This window comes from Garra rufa, chromosome 2, assembly GCF_049309525.1.
Source record: "Garra rufa chromosome 2, GarRuf1.0, whole genome shotgun sequence".
NCBI lineage: Eukaryota > Metazoa > Chordata > Actinopteri > Cypriniformes > Cyprinidae > Garra > Garra rufa.
The window spans coordinates 10,309,068-10,330,752 of record NC_133362.1 but is presented as its reverse complement, the minus strand read 5'-3'; the positions used below and the strand labels follow the sequence as shown (position 1 = coordinate 10,330,752).

Sequence of the window (21,685 nt, the reverse complement as noted above, 5' to 3'; positions counted from 1 at the left end):
TGTAGTATTTTTGTACATCAAATTTACTAAAACAACTCATGTACTAAAATAAAATGTATTAAATATACTCAAATAAATTTAGTATTTTTAGTGCATCAAACGTACTAAGATAACTTGTGCACTAAAATAAAATGTATTAAATATACTACAGTAAATGTAGTATTTTAGTACATCAAAAGTTCTAAGACAACTCGTGCACTAAAATAAAATGTATTAAATATACTAAAATAAATGTGGTATTTTTACAACATCAAATGCACTAAGGTAACTGGTGCACTAAAGTAAAACATTAAATATACTAAAATAAAAAATAAATGTAGTATTTTTAGGACATAAAATGCACTAATGTAACTCATGTACTAAAAAAATTATTAAATATACTCATATAAATGTAATATTTTTGGTACATCAAATCCACTGAGGTAACTGGTGCACTAAAGCATATTAAATATACTAAAATAATAGTATTTTTCCATCAAATGTATGTACTAACTCGTGTAAATTCAGATAAATTGTCATATTTAGAAAATCTTACCAAAAACCACAAGCAAATTTAAAATAATTAAATAAACTATATAACACTTAAAGGAGTAGTTCACTTTCAGAACAAAAATTTACAGATAATGCACTCACCCCCTTGTCATCCAAGATGTTCATGTCTTTCTTTCTTCAGTCTTAAAGAAATTGTTTTTTGAGGAAAACATTTCAGGATTTCTCTCCATATAATGAACTTCTATGGTGCCCCCGAGTTTGAACTTCCAAAATGCAGTTTAAATGCAGGTTCAAACAGATCTAAATGATCTCAGATGAGGAAGAAGGGACTTATCTAGCGAAACGATCGGTTATTTTCTAAAAACAATTAATTTACAATTTATATACTTTTTAATCTCTGCACAGAGCTAGACAAGATGAGCATTTGAGGTTAAAAAGTATATAAATTTTTTTTTTTTTTTTTTTTTTTTTTTTTTTTAAGAAAATAACAAATCGTTTTGCTGGATAAGACCCTTCTTTCCTCGGCTGTGATCGTTTAGAGCCCCTTGAAGCTGCATTTTGGAAGTTCAAACTCGGGGGCACCATAGAAGTCCATTATATGGAGAAAAATCCTGAAATGTTTTCCTCAAAAAAACTATTTCCTTACGACTGAACATCTTGGATGACAAGGGGGTGAGTACATTATCTGTAAATTTTTGTTCTGAAAGTGAACTACTCCTTTAATAATCCCTAAATTACAAATAACAAACACCAAAGTAACGATATCGAGGAACTTCAATATCCATTACACTGAAAAACAGAATGAATGATTAAAGCTTCTGGTAGTAATTTAAAGATTAATTTTACGATTATTATTTTAAGTGAAGATTATTTCAAGCTACTTTTAAGGTGAACACTCGCTGATATCGAGCTGCATTTCCATATTTGACCTGTAGATGGCGCAGATGTTCCTATAATTGAAGATTCACATCTGCCCATCAGATTCACTTTAACACCGCAGCTGAGTTATTTCATGAACGCTTTTATTGGCTTTTATAATGAGGTATTTCGTCAACTCTCAAGACAAGTAATGAAACACCACGGATTATTGCGATTTTGTCAACAACAACACACCCAATCAATATCTAGCGTAGGATAATGAACAGCTAATGAATCCAGTGAGTGAACTCACGCTTCACCGAGGACTTCTGAGCACGAGAGGCAAAAATAGAAAGTGTGCCCTTTGAATTAACAATACTCCGAAATCCCACATGTGTAGTTTTGTCTCTGCACTCGTGGGAATGAAGGCTGTTATGAGTTTCAATAACTGCTGCCACATGTCTACTTCATTGGCTTGAAGAGAATAGGACAAATGCGGCTCAAAGTGTTTGTTTTGAATTACTTTAAGCTACTTTGGCATGTCAGTGCAAACAAGCCAAGTGTTTCAAAAATTAAAAACACACGCAGATACCAAAGGAATTTATCGATGATGATAACGGATAAGTGGTGGAGCTTCTGCTGAAGATGATGCTTTTCTGTGGATGAAAGGTGTATATTATACTATATATCAAATATAAACCATTACAGATTATAAATTCAGTTTATCACTTCCAAACACAGAGTGATTTACGTGTGTTGTTGAGAAGAAAGAACAGAGGGAGGGAGAAGACACACGTTTTTTTCCCCCCTCAGCTACCAGCATCTGTAAGAGATTCCACCCAAACTCACCTCCCGACTACAGCACGGGCATCCGATAAACACACACACACACAACGAGGGAAAGAGAGAGAGAGTCATACACTTGAGCAGAGAAGAGGGTCAAGACAGTCCAAACCGAGCGCTTCACTTCATTACGCACAGAGAAAACGCGCAGGACGCAATCCACACCAGCGCAACCGAAGAGCCGTGAAGGGACGGGATTTAAGGAATTAAGCATCAAGTTGGAGAATCGATCAGGTCTAAACTGAGTTTTTGTGGATTTGGTGCGTCTGGAGAGCTGTGAGGATGCGCGTCTCGGTCCTGCTGCTGCTCTGCGCTCTTTACGCAGGGGACGCGCACAAACTCTCCGCGCTCACGGTGGGTCACTATCATATAATCACTTACGTTAACAGAACGATTGTTTATAAACAAATATTAACAGTCTGTATGTAAAAACATGTTTTATAACATTTCTGACGGATTTTTTCAATGCTGTTTGACTAATGTCCAATAACACCATGGACATTCTACAGAATTGAGATGGAAACGTCTTCTAAAAAAAACTGTATGTATGTAAATTGTATAATATCCAAGGTACACATATCTAGTAAGTGTGCAGTTAATTCTCATATTGTATTTTCAGAAAACTTTGAATATTTGTCCTCTCTCCAAATTTGTCTCTACCGAAACACAGTAATAATAATTTAATTATAAGGGTTATATTGACATATTAAGATTTTGCTTACATCTAGATTGTAAATATATATTTTTTCTTAATTTTTTTTTCAGAGGTAAATCCATAACAATTACTTTTTTAACAATATTTCAAATGTAATTCATGAGCTTTGTTGCATTTTGAATCCAGTTTTTCTTTGTAAAAGGCAAAAAGTTGATCATACTGATTTATTCATACTGAATATACAATTGAATTTGAACTTGCATACTAAAACATACTAAAATACAAAAAAAGGAGGATTATGTGTTCCCTTTTGTCACTACTGAAACAATGATGACCTGTTTTGGTCGTGACTGTTTAGCTAGTGACAATTTTATGGGATAACACCCAAAAAACTAAGATGTCACTACCAAAACTTCACCAAATGTTTCAGTAGTGATTGTTTCGGTAGTGACAATTTCATACACTTTTGAACCTAGATCAAATATGCTAATCAGCACATGGTTAGCTAGCACCGTTCAGAACAGTTGTACACATATAAAAAACTAAATCTTATGAAATAACTCCAAAAAAAGTGTTTAATTATAGAAAAGTGACGTTCTTGAAAGTTACACACCGATTTTTCAGTCTTATGAACACATTTACCTTAAAATGATGAGACCTATCTACTCACACCTTGTAGCTATGAGAGAGAGGGACACATAAATATTTCCTGATTATAATATCTAATAATATATATATATATATATATATATATATATATATATATATATATATATATATATTTTTTTTTTTTTTTTTTTTTTTTTTTTTTAATTTAAAGGTTAGGGTTCGGGACAGACACCTCCCAATTGAAAGTACCCACTAAATGATGATTTTATATATATTAAGCTTACTAATATTTTAAATATTATTGTGGGTTTCAATAGATAATAGCAATATCTTAGTAAACATTTAAGATTTGAATACTTAAATGCTTTTTAAATGTGTTTTCATTTGTGGGACAGCAGTTTGCACCAATTCTGTAGAATGGCCCAATAGACTGACATTTTAAGTCATTTTAAAACACCATGGAAACTCACTAGTATGGGTCAGATCTGGTAGAAATCACTATTATAATCCTAATGTAATTTTAACAGTGTAGTAAAATATAGCAACACAGGTTTTGTCATCATTGGCCAAGTATGTTTGGCGTTTATCACCCAAGGACTGTAAATACGCCAGTTTGATGGTTTTGGATGCAGACTCTGCATCTTTGTGGCTGTGCTTGTGTGTTTGTTTTGTAAAACAAGGAGCTGAGACACAGTAAGGTGAGATGAGTAATCATGGGAATCCTATTTGGGCTTAAGAGCAGTGATGTTTGTGCTCTTGGGTAACTAGAGATCTTCAAGCTTTCTTTCAAACAATCACAGATAGTGGGAGCTACAGGTGCACACCCACCTTATGCTTTCCTTTACATGTGACAGACGCTTGGTTTTGGCTGCTAAGTACTGGGAACAGGAGGTTTTCTCCCCTCTCTGCGGCCGCTGGCCTCTACATGGACGTCTGCCTGTGTACACAGGGTTAGGACTGCTGATTGCGGGAAGCCGCTCCCCATTAACCGAGTGAGAGAGTGAGTGTAGCTCGTCCCGGTGGGACATGACCGCTAGAGAGAGAAAGAGAGAGAGAGGCATGGGCACACTGGTCCACACAGAGCAGCTTTGACGGACCTCGAAGCTTAGGCATTTATGTTCTACCAAACTGGCCCCTGCTGAATGCCAGAGAGGGTTTGCACTTTCAATAGCGAGACAGGAAACGGGCCACTTTCTAATCCATAAATGTTGGTAAATGGTCAATATTTGTGTACCTGTCAGGAATTGCAACTAATGTTGCATATGATCAAGTGTGCTTTGCAGCTGTTTGGCACTGTGATTTTTGCATTTGTGGTCAAATTGTTCTTTACACAAAGATATGTATCAATGATACATTTTTAATTAATAATTTTATTTTGTTTTTATCTTAAAATTTTCCCTTTATTTATTTTTAATTTAAAAAAGTAATTGTGTTGTATTCTTGTAATTTTTGTTATTTTAAAATTATTTTTCTTATCTTTTTTCATTATTTTTATCTTTATATTTTTCATTTATATTGAGCTATTTTAGTATGTCAAGTTAAATGAAAATGAGAAATGTTTTTTTATATTTTATTTTCAGTTACCGTTTATTCTATTAATTTCATGCAAACTTCTAGGTACTGTTTTTATAATTTTTTGTTTAATTGTTTACTATTTTGTATGTTTTATATATATATATATATATATATATATGTGTGTGTGTGTGTGTGTGTGTGTGTGTGTGTGTGTTAATTCATTTTTGTCTATATAGTTTTTAATACTCATATATTTTAGTTTTAGTTTTAGTTATTTTAATACATCAAGTTAAACTAAATAAACCTCAGCAACAGGGTAAAATAAAAAAGTTTAATTAATAATAATGTTTTACATTTTATTTTATTTCAGATCAGTTAATTTATTTTAATAATTTCACAGAACCTTCTATGCACTGAATTAGATTTTATTTTTATATTGTCCATTTTTAAATTTAATTTAAGTCAAGTTTTAGTAATTTTTGTTGTTTCTGTCATTTTATAACTTTTTTTGTCTATAGTTTTTAATACTTTTTTATTTATTTCAATTTTAGTTTTAGTTATTATAGTACATCAAGTTAAACTTTATAAACCTTGGCAACACGGTAAAATAAAATAAGTGAAATTAATAATACATTTTAATATTTTAGTTATTTTTTATTTCAGTTACCATTTATTTTATAATTTGAATTTAAGTGAATTATAAGTAAATAAAGTCATTTTGTTGTGTTTTTGTCATTTTTATATTTTTTTTATATATTAAATATTTACATATTTTAAATATTAGAGTAAATAAATATTTTAATTATTTAAAAAATATTTTAAATATTTTTATTCATTTTTATTTTAGTTTCAGTTTTAGTCGTTTAAGTACATCAAATGTACTAAAATAAAACATATTAAATATACTAAAATATAGTATTTTTAGTACATCACATGTACTAAGATAACTCGTGTACCAAAATAAAACATTAAATATACTATAACAAATGTAGTATTTTTAGTACATCAAATAAGATAACTTGTGTACTAAGATAAAATGTAATAAATATACTAAAATAAATGTAGTATTTTTAGTACATCAAATGTACTAAAATAACTGGTGTACTGAAATAAAATGTAATAAATACACTACAATAAATTTAGTATTTTTAGTACATCAAATAAGATAACTTGTGTACTAAAAAAATATATACTACAATAAATATAGTATTTTTAGTACATCAGATAACTTGTGTACTAAAATATATATTCAAATAAATGTAATATTTTTAGTACATCAAATATACTAAAATAACTCATGTACTCAAATAAAATGTATAAAATATGCTAAAAAAATTCATCTTTATTTTAATTAACGTTTATTTCAAGTAACAAAAAATGTTTTTTATGGTTCTAGTTCACTATAACCCTGATATGAAATCCCAGGAGTGTTATTTTCTCACTGTGTTGAAACAGCCCAGCGCTCTGCTGTGATTTCGCTCAGTCTTTTCCCCTCTGGACCGTGGGCCGTCGAGTTTTCACCTGGCATAGCGTTCTTGGTGCTGATGGAGGCTGTTAGCACCAAGGCCAGAGATACAGTTGCTGTCAATGTTCCTCTGCTGGCATCTGCTGCTGCTTGGCCTTCTGGGATGGCAGTTATGTGGCACGGGCATGAATCAGGGCCTGTGATGACGAGGTCTCCAGGGCACCTGCCGCAGTCCATGCCGGAAAGAGAAGATATGCTGTTATTTGAGAGAAAGTAAACAGGGGAATTCATTTCACGCAAGCCTCTAGGTACAAACCTCTCGCTCCAGAGCAGCAGGGCTCCGTTTAAATAAACTAGCCATCTTGAGGTGTCAAATTCACCTGTGCTAGTCTGTCGTCAGGCTCAATTTGTTCAAATAGAGTTGCCAGAGTTGCCCTCCTGATCCCAGCAGAAATGTCACATCCTACAATATAACAAAAAGACAATATATGACTAAAGGTGCAGTCACATTAGAAAGCCATTTGTATGGATTTCTCTTGAAATAACTGGAATTTGTGTGCGAAAATTCGTCAGATTTCAACAGTGAATGTGACCAGACCTTAAATCAGTCCATGAAGTGGATTATGGGAAAGAATGCACAGTTGTCAGCCTCAGAGTGCTGTGATTTACGAAGAAACGCTGTGGTCGACGCCCCACCGCTCATTATTTACAGGTCGAGTAGGGATGCCTCTACATCTAAACGTTAACAAATGGCTGTGGGTAGTTAACCTGGAGGTCAGAGGTCATCCCATCTCACTCCTCTTACTGAGCCTGGCAGAGCGGAATGTGGGAGGCAGATCAGTGCGGCGCAAAACCTCATCAACTTTCTCACACGCACACACACGTTTGCTGGAAACAGACTGATCTCAGAGCTGTCGTCTTGACTTTCGTGAGATATTTATACAGGGTTGCAATGCAGGTTGTGCAAAGAGGATTGGACAGCATTTATTAAACATAAATGACAGCATTATATTAATGCCAAACTAATTTTTACATGTTGTTTGCACATTAATGTGTTTCGGTAGTTTACACAACCACCCTACAATGATAAAAATCCACCCAGTAGTATTTTTTTTAATCTTTAAAAGTAATATCCCTTTTTTAAAATGAGCTCATTATTAGCTTCTTGTCGGTGTGACGGCACACAGACAGAGGCCACTCCCACGATAGTTGATTGACAAGAGTGCCTTACCTTAGACCCGCCCTCACCGAGCTGAAACAGTCTGACTCCGACCGCCATTGTGTGACTCAGGTGCAGACAAGAATGTCTCTGATTGAGCGATTGAGGTGTTCTGTTGTTGGATGTAATAATGAACACAGCAGTCGTGATTTACTGAAGATGCAGAGGAAAACGTTACTTTTGTTTTTAAAAGGAAAGCACAGATCCCGATCGACATATGCTCTATGTTTGTGTGAATCGTTCCTGATACAGCTTCACCCACAGCAGAAGTGAGTATAAAGGTTTTTTTATGCATCTTAGTGAATGGCCTTTCTTAATAATGCGCTTGTTGGCAAGTTTCGCCACTAAATGTGGCTAAACGCTGCTAAATCCGGCTAAAGTAAACATTACGTCTCATAATCCCAGAGAGGGGCGGGGCGAGCAGAGCTCGGTGGCATTTAAAGGGGCCATGTCTTAAAATGAGTTGAGTTTTTGCAAAGCTGATTTTGACAAAGTAAAAGGCTGTTTTTTTTACACTACTATTGAGAATTTTTAACTAAAGTATATTATAGACTTTTCATTAAGACCCTAAAGAATCATATGAACTTGTGGAAAATGGGCATCCGATGGCCCCTTTAAATAATACTCACTTTAAACTGTATTTTCATTGAATGCTCAACATGCAACATATTACAGATATGAGACAACCAAATAGACAACAATACTAAATACTAATACTAAATATAAAAGTTTAAAAAAAAAAATCAAACCAAAAAATAAAAGACGTTAAGTAAATAGTGTCAGTAAATATAAAAAACAACTATAAAGACTTTAAAATTACATGTTTTTCTTGTGCATATAAGGAACTTACCAAATAAAATCATAAGATTCACCATAAAATTAACAACAATAAATTCTGTATTCTGTGCTAAAATAAGCAACACTACCAGTCAAAAGTTTTTGAACAGAAAGTTTTTTTTATGTTTTCAAAGAAGTCTCTTTTGCTCACCAAGCCTGCATTTATTTGATCCAAAGTACAGCAAAAACAGTAAAAAATTGAAATATTTTTACTATTTAAAATAACCATTTTCTATTTGAATATATTTAAAAATGTAATTTATTCCTGTGATTTCAAAGCTGAATTTTTTAAATCACTACTCCAGTCACATGATCCTCCAGAAATCATTCTAATATTTTGATTTGTTGCTCAAAAACGTTTATTATTATTATGTTGAAAACTGCTGAGTAGAATTTTTTTTAGTTTTCTTTTATGAATAGAAAGTTCAGAAATACAGCATTTATCTGAAATAGAAATCTTTTGTAACAATATAAATGTCTTTATCATCACTTTTGATAAATTTAAAGCATCCTTGCTAAGGACGTTTCTTGAACAGCAAATCAGCATATGTGACCCTGGACCACAAAACCAGTAATAAGGGTAAAAAAAAAAAATTATTGAGATTTATAAATAATCGGAAAGCTGAAAAAAAAAAAAAAAGCTTTCTATTGATGTATGGTTTGTTAGGAAAGGACAATATTTTGGCTGAGATACAACAATTAGAAAATCTGGAATCTGAGGGTGCAAAAAAAAAATATATATATTGAGAAAATCGCCTTTAAAGTTGTCCAAATGAAGTTCTTAGCAATGCATATTACTAATCAAAAATTTAGTTTTGATATAAGTACGGTAGGAAATTTACAACGTATCTTCATGGAACATGATCTTTACCTAATATCCTAATGCTTCCGGCCATTAAAAAAAATCAATAATTTTGACCCATACAATGTATTTTTGGCTATTGCTAGAAATACCTGTGCTACATATTAGAATGATTTTTGAAGGATCATGTGACACTGAAGACTGGAGTAATGATACTGAAAATTTAGCTTTGATCAGAGGAATAAATTACATTTTAAAATACATTAAAATAGAAAACAGTTACTTTTAAATTTATTTATTTATTTATTTTTCAAATTTTACTGTTTTTGCTGTACTTTGGATCAAATAAATGCAGGCTTGGTGAGCAGAAGAGACTTCTTGAAAAAACATTAAAAAGTCTTACTGTTCAAAAACTTTTGACTGGTATTGTATATGAAAAGAGGCTGTTTATGTAGTCTTAAAGGGACAGCAGCACAATAGTATGTTTAGTTGTAAGGGTCAGAGAGACAGGGTGGAAAACGGTCCGAAAAAAATTGGTGCTGCAGACATTTTAACATTAAAAACTAAAACGATAAAGAAATAAACACATTCTCACTCTCTTTGCTTCAGTAAAATTGTTATACATGAATATCAGTAACACATTTGCATAGGAGACGACTCATGACTCAGCCGTGCCAAATACCTTTGAAAATCATTAGGAACGGTTCTGTTTCAGCAGCAGTTCCACTTATAGCAACACTTTTTCCACATTTGCTTTCTTGAGCATGACACATTTTTTCATGAGGTGAATTCTGAGCAGGATCTAACAACTTAAAGAGACAATTCAACAAAAAGTGAAAAACCTGTCATTGTTTACTCACCCACATGACATTCCAAACCTGTCTTTCTTTCATCTGTTAAACATAAAAGAACATATTTAGAGAAATGTCTAAGTGTTTTTTTCATACAGTGGAAATCAATGGTCAACTGTTTGGTGACCAACATTCTTCAAAATATTTTATGCTCTGCAGAAGAAAGAAAGTAAGTCATACACACAAAATAAACTTTCTAAGAGGATTTTTGGTGCCCCAAAGAACCTTTCAGTGAACAGTTCTTCAAAGAACCACTTTTTTTCTTAGTGTGAAGAACATTTTAAAAATCCAAAGAACCCTTCTCCACTATAAAGCTATAAACCTTTTGTGGAATTGAAAGGTTTCATGGATGTTAAATATCTTCATGGAACCACAAAAGCCAATAAACAACCTTTATTTTTAAAAGATTAGTTCACTTCCAGAATAAAAAGTTCCTGATAATTTACTCACCCATATCATTCAAGATGTTCATGTCTTTATTTCTTCAGTCGTAAAGAAATTAAGTTTTTTTGAGGAAAACGTTCCAGGATTTTTCTCCATATAGTGGACTTCAATGGGACCCAACGGGTTGAAGGTCCAAATTGCAGTTTCAATGCAGCTTCAATGGGCTCTACACCATCCCAGCTAAGGAATAAATTAAAATTGACATACACCTACCCTACCTTTTTTAACTCGAAGTACACTAACGTTTTTTTTTTTTAGAAAATGGCAGATTGTTTCGCTAGATAAGACCTTTATTCCTTGGCTGGAATCATGTAGAGCCCTTTGAAGCTGAATTGAAACTGCAATTTTGGGAAAACATTTCAGGATTTCTCTCCATATAGTGGACTTCTATGGTGACCGTGAGTTTGAACTTCCAAAATGCCATTTAAATTCAGCTTCAAATGGCTTTGAACGATCCCAGCTGAGGAAGAAGGGTCTTATCTAGTGAAATGATTGGTTGATATACTTTTTAACCTCAAATGCTCAACTTCTATAGCTCTGCGTGTATTCCGGTTCATGACAGTTAGGGTATGTCAAAAAACTCCCATCTACATTTTCTCCTCCAGCTTTAAAATCATCCTATATCGCTGTTTTACCTTTTTTTGTAAAGGCAGTTAGTCCTTTTTTTGCATGTTAACTGTTTTTCAACATACCCTAACTGAACCTGGATACACAGTTCACACAGAGCTAGACATAGACGAGCATTTGAGGGTAAAAAGTATATATATTGTAAATTATTTTAGAAAATAACAAACGTTTCGCTATAAGACCCTTATACCTCGGCTGAGATCGTTGAAGCCATTTGAAGCTGCATTTAAACTGCATTTTGAAAGTTCAAACTTGTGGGCACCATAGAAGTCCACTATATGGAGAAAAATCCTGAAATGTTTTCCTCAAAAAACTATTTCTTTACGAGTAAAGGACAAGGAGGTGAGTACATTATCTGTAAATGTTCTGGAAGTAAACTACGTCTTTAACAGACAGAAAAAGCCAGTAATAGCCAATGTTTTGGTGGTTTCAGACACAAGCATTTTGTTTGTCTTTCTGCTGTGATTTTCCATTTTTAAACCGCTTGAACTCGTCTTCGCTTCCACACCTCCCTGCTGAAATCCATGTATATCAGTCATTTCATAACAAGGGCTGTTCAAACGGTGGCCGTTATTCATACGCAAAACTATGCACCTGCACGAGAAGAAAAAAACATATTTTTTCCCTCTCATCCTTCACATGACTAGCAGCAGGCTTTCCCTTTTCTTGCCGATTTTTCACAGCAATTAAAGGCTTTTCTCTTTGATTGAGTTAATAGCCTGGATCTAGGCTGTCACTTTCTTCCATTTCCACTATGCTGGAGACTAACGATGCCTAGCCAATCCCAGGAAGCCCCCGTCGGGACTCTTTCACACGTCTGCGGCCTCTCTCTCACTCTTTGCCGGGCCCCCGTTGACCCTTTGCGGCCAAGGTGTGAGGGGCCTCTCTGGGTCTGTGGTGGGGAGGCCCCCCTCGTCCTTGCTGGGGCCCCTCGGCCCCCATGTGGCCCTCTGTGGGGCACAATGCACTCTCTGCTGGAGATTGGCCCCTGAATCACTGCTTTCAATCCCACAATGCCTCACTGCCAAAAGGGGGTAATAGGATTTGAGGTCTGTGTGCTGGTGGGTCTTCTGAAAAATATGTCATTTTTTTCCCTCTCTCTCTTTCTCGTCTCATTTCGGTTCGGTTCCTCTTGCTTCGCTATTCATCTAAATTGATTTTTCTTTGAGGGGGAATGATAAAAATGGAGAAAAGAAAAAACAAGGGGGCGGAGCGGCTGCGGAGGACTGGAAAAGCGTTTCAGGAAAACAGATAGCGGCTTGTTTTGTCTGCGCTTCTCTGCAGTAGGTTAGGAGGGACATTATATGTCATGTAAGAGACATGTTAACATGATGGTGGTCATACATCAGTGCCACATACACACACAAACACTGACAAAGTGGTCCGGCACTGGATTTTAGGCTTTTTATTTCAAAGGATTTGTTGTTTTTAAGTTTATTTGAGAAATACTGGATCTTAAAAGTACATAGAAACCAATAAACAGATCTAAAGAACTTATTTTATTTTCTTAAAAGCCATATAACATACCTAATAAAGATACACAGCTAGTTATTCTGATAAGATGAGGTATTAATAAATACTGTATAAATACTACTAAATAACACTTATAGTGGCACAGAAATAATATATAAAATAATATAATATAATATATTATAAACACACAAGGAATTTGTTGTTTCTTTTAATATAACTAAAATTAAAAATATCTAAAAATAAAAGCTAGTTTAAAATATGAATAAATACAGTATAAATAATACTAAAAAACACTTCTAGTGGCACAGATATAATATAATATAATATAATATAATATCTAAAACTTACATTAACATTAAACTGACAACTGAAAATCTTAAAATAAAATCTAATTCAAAATATTAATAAATACTGTATAAATAATTCTAAAAAACACTGCTAATGACACAGAAATAATATAATATAATATAATATAATATAATATAATATAATATAATATAATATAATATAATATAATATAATATAATATAATATAATATAATAAGAAAATAGTGGCTATGACTAAAAGTAATTTCAGGTAATTTAAATAAAGCTGAAATAAAAAATACATATAAATATTAGTTGAAAATAATAATATTCCTAAAATTCCTAAAACTCAAACATTAAAATAAAAACTGAAAATGTTAAAATAAAAGCTATTTTACCCTATAAATAATACAAAAATAACACTACTAGTGTAATATAATATAATATAATATAATATAATATAATATAATATAATATAATATAATATAATATAATAAGAAAATAGTGGCTATGACTAAAAGTAATTTCAGGTAATTTAAATAAAGCTGAAATAAAAAATACATATAAATATTAGTTGAAAATAATAATATTCCTAAAATTCCTAAAACTCAAACATTAAAATAAAAACTGAAAATGTTAAAATAAAAGCTATTTTACCCTATAAATAATACAAAAATAACACTACTAGTGTAATATAATATAATATAATATAATATAATATAATATAATATAATATAATATAATATAATATAATATAATATAATATAATATAATATATTATGAAAATAGTGGCCAGTGACTAAAAGTAAAACTATTAAAATAATTTTAGGTAATTAAAATAAAGCTTAAATTAAGTTAAATATAAATATTTGTTGAAAAACAAACAAAAGTTGAAGTACTAAAATGATTGAAAAAAAAATATATAAAGGTATTGACAAAAGCACATAACAATATTCCTAAAACATTAAAATGAAAATATTACAATAACAGCTAATTCAAAATATCAATAAATACTGTATAAAAAGCACTAAAACAACACAGAAACTGCACACATCTCTGATATGTGTTCATAAACAGTCCTGAATGTGATCCTGTCACAGTTCTCGTGTTCTCATGGTGCAGAAAGCATCTGAGGTCTGTTTGGCCCGGTTCTGGTGGTCCTCCGGTGTCTCTGTGACCAGCTGTTGATGCTGTATACAGACAGTGTTCGTGGGTGGTTTCAGATTCCTCCAGTGATATTCAATGGACGTGTCTGGGTTTGGCTGCGGCTGAATTGATTGGTGATTATTTGGCCGTGTCTGGGTTTGTGGGGTCTCGTTTGGGTCTATCTCAACTGCTGAATTGTTGAATCGCTAAATGTGTCTTGGCCGCGATGAGGTCTCCGCGGTGGTCGTGTTGGTTTTGTCCACGTCTCGGACGCCGACTGTGACCGAATTGATCCGCGTTGGCCGCGATGGCTTGGCCCGGGTGGGAGGATTGTGAACTTCGTCTTGGCCGGGATCGCGAGATGACCATCGTGGCCGATTGTGGACGGTTCGGCAGCTCTCCGGGCAGAATCTGTTTCCTGACATCTCTGTCGGGCCTCCTGCGAGCTCCCTGACAGCAGCGCTGAGAATGACGGAGCGGAAGGGGCACCGGGTCACAGCTGCAGAGACCAGAGGGAGAGGGCGAAGGGAAGATAAAGAAAGCGCATGTGTGTGTAAGAGAGACACAAAGAAAACGCAAGAGAGCGAACAGGGTGAGAACAGAGAGAGAAAGACTGTGTTTGTCGGAGATAAAGACAGAGAGAAAAAGGGGAAGAAAGAGATTTTGTGGCGGGACTGAGAGTTTGAGGGGGGTCAGTGTCAGCCATGATCTCAGACAGCGAGAGTCTGTCAGTCACAAACCAGTGCACACAGACCCCAAACAACCAACTCCAGACATCAGACCCTCTTATTCACAACTTAATGTTCATTCATTCAGAAATATTCTGCATTAGGAGTGAAAAGCGGCCCGTCGTGGCAGGGCAGAGGATGATGAAGAGGACTGTTGTCCTTTTGAAACATATTTTTCTGTCACACACAGAGACAGGATGCACTGCAGCCAATCGAAATATAAAATATATTTTTAAGTGAGTTTAAGTGTAATATTTAAACCTAAAACCCCCTTTGATTTAATGAAATAAATATATAGCCTACATGCATGTTACAAAAATACCTATGTGTGGACTGAAAGCTGAATAAAAATTTTGCTTGCAGTCCACTTTGAAGGTTCAAGGTTCACTGTAAATACAAACTAAAATAGGTCAGGTACAATGTGAATGCGAAATTGCAAATAGTAAAATATGTGGTAAGTACTGCCGCTGTAGTATAACATAACAGAGCACATGTGATCACAAAAGTAAAGGTAAAATGACCATGCATTCAAAACGGCGGTTTCAATGACCCACATATTAATAGCGGCTCGAGCTCTGTGATTAAATATAGATTTTCCTCCACGTGTGAGCTACTGAAATGAGCCGCTTTGTGAAACAGCCAATCAGAGCAGAGCTCATCATTATTATTCATGAACCTTCCAAATAAGGTAATAACAGACCATTTCATTCTAGGGACCAATCCTAAGGTTGTAAATGGACCTGTAAAACCATTTCTGGAGAATGTTTGCCCTTTCCTATGCCATATACCTTCCATGTAGATATCAGAGAACAATTTAAAATATTGTATCAATGTATTCTATAGCACCTTTAACTAAAAAGAGGATCATACATAAATGAATTAATAAATTAATTTACTTTCAGTCCACTAAAATAAAATAAAATAAAATAAAATAAAATAAAATAAAATAAAATAAAATAAAATAAATTAAATGTGTGTTGACTGAGTGCTGAAATAAAAACGGGATCCTAAATAAATAAATAAATAAATTCACTTTCGGTCCACTTTCGAGGTCAGGTACAATGTAAATGCAAAATTGGGCGTTGATTTTTTAAATAAAATAAAATAAAATAAAATATGTGTTGACTGAGTGCAGAAATAGAAACAGGATAATAAATAATAAATAAAATAAATAAATAAATAATAATAAATAAATAAATAAATAAAATGTGTGCTTAACTAAAAACAGGATCATAAAAAAATGAATGAATTAATGTATTAATTTATTTTCAGTCCACTTTGAAGGTCATGTACAACGTGAATCCAAAATTGGGCCTGATTTAAAATAAAATAAATAAATTAAAATATGTGTGCAGAAATAAAAACGGGATCCTACATAAATAAATAAATTCACTTTCGGTCCACTTTGGAGGTCAGGTACAATGTGAATGCAAAATTGGGCTTTTGGTGATTTTTTTAAATAAAATAAAATAAAATGTGTGTTGACTGAGTGCTGAAATAGAAACAGGATAATAAATAAATACATAAATAAATAAATAAATAAATAAATAAATAAATAGACTTACAGTCCACTTTGAAGGTCAGGTACAATGTGAATGTAACATTGGGCTTTTGGTGATTTTTAAAATAAAATAAAATTAAATTAAATAATGTGTGTTGACTGAGTGCTTGACTAAAAACAGGATCATAAATAAATTAATTAATTCACTTTCAGTCCATTTTGAAGGTAAGGTACAATGTGAACACAAATTTGGGCCAGATTTTTTAAGAAAATAAAATAATTATTTTGCCAAATCTGACTCAGTATAAAATATATAAGTAAACTGCTTCATAATAAATATCTATTTTATTACAAAATTATTTGTTATTCCTTCTAAGGAATGTTACAAGAAACATCTGAGTCAAAGGTCATACCTTGACAAAACATCACCAAGATTAGATCTCCCTTTAGTCTCCTAAGCTATGAAAGAGCAAGCTCTCTGCAATAACACACACTAGGGCATTTAGAAACGAATGATTAAATAGCCAATAACTCAACAAAAAGCAAGAAAAAAGGTTAGTTCAATCTGTGTACACTCACAAACCCTCTTCCGCTGCGCCAGAACCAGCTTCTTTGCCTCACATTCATCACACACACACACACACACACACACACACACACACACACACACACACACACACACACACTTCCCCAGCATTCATCAGCTCGAGATTTACGATCAGAGATGACAACAGAGCTGTCTCCCATCGCCAGGGGCAAAGGGTTGATCCTCAAACCCCCTCTGAAACCATCTTCCAGGTGCAGAGCTCCCTCTCTCACACACACACACACACACACACACACACACACACACACACACACACACACACACACACACTTCAAGTCATTTGTAGGATGTCAGCCAGTGCTAATTTTTGAGTGGGTAATGATACTACCCATCAGCTTTATATGAAGAATCTGTTCTCTTTCAACACCACTTTCATTTGCTGTTTTCCCGCGGCTGATTTATTGGCCGCAGGTGAGTGTGTTATGTGTGTCACTACCTTTTCAAGTTATTTTGGATTCGCAAGGTTAGCCGATTATAACTCATCTGAACATTAAACACGCACCTGTGCAGATAATGTCCCGACACAAAGCAGGTCGATTTCCTGTCCACTCTTGAATCTGTCGGTGAGGTGATGTTTGCAGTGTCATTGAACGTTCCTGCGGCGCACAAAGAGCAAAATACACAGTATTCAATCAAGGCGAGTGTGCGAGTTGTTTGTGGCCGTACCTGTGCAGGTGTGAGAGTGACAGACAGATAAAAGCGCAACACGAGAGGCCGTCAGCACCTCTGCCTTTCTCCCACAATCCCTCATTCACAAACAAGACGTGACATGGACACAGAGGGGTGTGTGAATGCGATTTGTCTCTCTGTGTTTTTTTTGAGCTTCTGTGTGTGTATTATTCGGTACATGAATGTACCAGAACAATGGAGAATGAAGTGTATAGTGAGCTCAAAAGACACCAAGCCCTTCACTGGTGAATTTTGGCCCATCCCAGAAAAAAAAAAATAAAAATAAAAAAAACCTGGGCACTGGAAAAATATCTATAATTTCAACACAATACATGAAATGTATTTGTTGTTTGCACAAAATGCGGTAAAATAAATAATAATTATCCTGCCTGCTAAGATACTTTTTTGGGAGATCTTCATGGAGATTGCAATAAGTGATATGAAAAAATCAAATGCATCTACAACATAAATAAATAAATAAATATATAAATTCACTCTCAGTCCACTTTGAAGGTCAGGTACAATGTGAATGCAAAATTGTGTCCGATTTTTAAAATAATAAAATAAAATAAAATAAAATAAAATAAAATAAAATAAAAATGTTGACTGAGTGCTGAACTAAAAACAGGATCATAAATAAATTCACTTTTAGTCTACTTTTAAAGTCAGGTACAATGTGAATGCAATTTACAAAAAAATAAAATAAATATTTATAATTCTATTTATATAAGTAAATGTTATATAAATATATAAATAAAATGACACAGTATATTAATAAAGTAAATAATAAAATTTATATTTGTATAAATATTTATATAAAAATAAATTATACATATATTTATATGTATTATAAAATTATACATTCAATTAATTGTTTTTTTTATTTAATAAACTCTATAAATATATTATCAATTTAAATATTAAATTGAAATGTAATTTTAAATATAACATTTTTTTTAAATAACTTATTTTAACCACTGTTTAAATATATGAATTAAATTATACAATATATTAACAAAGTAATATAAAAAATATATATAAATATATTTGTATAAATATTTATATAAACAAAAACTAATATAATTCATACATATATTTATATGTATTACTATAAAATTATATATTAAAGTATATATATTTTTTATTTAATAAAACACATTTTGAATAAAATATAAATATATTATCAATTTAAATATTAAATTAAAAATTGTAAATATAAAAATATATAAAATTTACTATTATACCCAATATTTGTGCCATGTATTTTTTAATGTTTATATAAATATATAAATAGATTTATATAATATATTAATAAAGTAATATAATATAAAACATTATATTTGTATAAATATTTATTTAAAATAAATGTTTATATAAACATAAACTATAATATAAATTATACGTATATTTATATGTATTACTATAAAATGATATATTAGATTCTATTAAATGTAATTTTACCCAACGTTTGTGTGCTACGTATTTTTATGCTTAATCTCTTTCTGTCCATCTTTACAGTTTCTGCGCGTGGAGCAAGACAAAGAATGCAATACGGATTGTTCCGGAACTCCTCGCAAGCCGCTGTGCGCATCGGACGGACGGACCTTCACTTCCCGCTGCGAGTTTCTCCGTGCAAAGTGCCGTGACCCTCAGCTGGAGGTCATACGAGGGCCATGCAAAGGTCAGAGTTCACCAATCAAACGTGAACTGTTACTGGTTGGCCTGATGCCCTTTGTGAGTCAGGGCAGAGGCAGGCAGGGTTAAATCCATCTAAGGATAAATGATTCTTTGACGAGACAGAGCGGGATTTTACAGAGTGCAACACATTGTCCTCTATGACATTTCGAATTGTACTCTTAAAGGAGAAGTTCACTTCCAGAACAAAAATTTACAGATAATTTACTCACCCAAGATGTTGATGTCTTTCTTTCTTCAGTCGTAAATAAATTATGTTTTTTGAGGAAAACATTTCAGGATTTCTCTCCATATAGTGGGTGAGTACCTGTGAGTTTGAACTTCCAAAATGCAGTTTAAATGCAGCTTCAAAGGGCTCTAGACGATCCCAGCCGAGGAAGAAGGGTCTTATCTAGAACAAAAAACAAATGTACAATTTATATACTTTTTAAACCTCAAATGCTCGTCTTGTCTAGCTCTGAGTGAACTTTGTGTATTCCGGTTCATGATAGTTAGGGTATGTCGAAAAACTCTTATTTTCTCCTCCAGCTTTAAAATCGTCCTCCATTGCTGCATAAAGTACCGACTCAGTGTTTACAAAGTGAACATGCAAAGAAGGTCAAACGCCCTTCACAAAAAAAGGTAACACAGCGATATAGGACAATTTTGAAGTTGGAAGAGAAAATGAGATGCGAGTTTTTCGACATACCCTAACTGTCATGAACTGGAATACACAGTTTACGCAGAGCTAGATAAGACGAGCATTTGAAGTTAAAAAGTATATATATATATATATTTTTTTTTTTTTTTAATAACCAATCATTTTGCTAGATAAGACCCTTCTTCCTCAGCTGGGATTGTTTAGTGCACTTTGAAGTTGCATTTAAACTGCATTTTGAAAGTTCAGGGGCACCATAGAAGTCCTCTATGTGGAGAACATTTATAAAATGTTTTCCTCAAAAAACATAATTTCTTTATGACATGATAGAAAGACATGAACATCTTGGATGACAAGGGGGTGAGTAAATTATCTGTAAATATTTGTTCTGGAAGTGAACTTCTCCTTATAAGAGGTGTTCACACTAACAGTGATTTGAAGCGCTGTGAAATGAGTTGACGATTTAAGGCGACAGAAATGATGCAGATTTAGCATAGATCAACTGTCCTTATCAGAGCATCCTAAATGCAATAATAATAATAATAATAATAATAATATATTATACAAATTTCATTTTTATTGTTTCATCAAATATAAAATAATAAAATTAATTGTATTTATTTTACTAACATATTTTATAACCAAGTTAATAACATAAATTCAGTGCATATACAATAACCGAAAAAAAACGGTGCTTTTTCACTAAATCCATAAATTATAAAACATCTTGGCTAAGATCTTGATGAAGATCTTGTATGTGTAAAAATAAATGTACAGTGCTGCATTCATACACGTAAGAGATCAGCGACCATTTGTATGAAGGGAAGGGCTAAACGCTGTTAGCAACCAATAGAGGTCAAAGGTCAAATGGCTCATAGACACTCTCATTGTATCGGGCTCGGCAGGAAGACTCTCGTGCCCTGTACTCTTTTCTTTTTCTTCTTCTCAGAGCTCTCTTTCTTTCTCTCTCGTTCACTCTTTCTTTGCCTACTAGTAAGCACAATGTGTCATTCTTACAGTGGGATTAAAGAGGGTGTGAGAAAGAGAGAGAGAAGGAAAGAGGTACAAAAAGAGGATGAATGATGTTCTGATAAAAAGAGAGTGAAAGAAAAGCAAAAAGGAAAGATTAGATTGGAAAGGGAAGTGCATTTAGGGATTGTGCACAAACAGTTAAGAACAGATTATTTTAGTGCTCTTTAAGATTCGTCTGCTCTGAAACATTCTGTACTACATGAAACGCTATAGAAATAAATGTAACCGGAATGGACATGATACACATAAAAAAAATATAATATTAGACTGAACTATATTTTGGTGATTTACTTCAGTACTGAATGATAAAATATATGGGCCGTTCTATTTTAAATTCTAAATTGGTGCAAGCTGCTCTCTCACAACCAAAAAACATATTTAAAAAGCATTTAATTATTCAAATCTTAGATGTTTACTAAGATCCTTCTATTATCTATTGAAACCAACAATATTTAAAATATCAGTTAGCTTAATGCATATAAAATCATCATTTACTTTCAATTGGGAGGTGGCTGTCCTGAACCCTAACACCTAAATTTCAACTTATGAAAATGATATTGAAATAATATTTGCATTTTATTCGATTGTTTTTTTTTTTTTTTTTTTTTTTAAATGTAAGTTAAAAAATATATATATTATTTTATATTTTCTTTGTAAATTATCAAACATTTTCA

General features: G+C 32.9%; 1 protein-coding gene across 2 annotated transcripts in view; it reads left to right on the top strand.

Annotated features, from left to right (window-relative positions):
• The first annotated feature begins 2,125 nt into the window (after positions 1-2,125).
• smoc2 (SPARC related modular calcium binding 2) overlaps positions 2,126-21,685 on the top strand; it is a 50,274-nt gene continuing 30,714 nt past the window's right edge. Inside the window, exons 1-2 of one of the 2 annotated variants that reach the window (XM_073834855.1) lie at positions 2,126-2,547; positions 19,166-19,328. In XM_073834855.1, coding sequence (XP_073690956.1) covers positions 2,476-2,547; positions 19,166-19,328 — 235 coding nt within the window. In that variant the 5' untranslated portion in view covers positions 2,126-2,475. The remainder of the gene's footprint in view (positions 2,548-19,165; positions 19,329-21,685) is intronic. The other variant, XM_073834857.1, reaches the window with a different exon arrangement.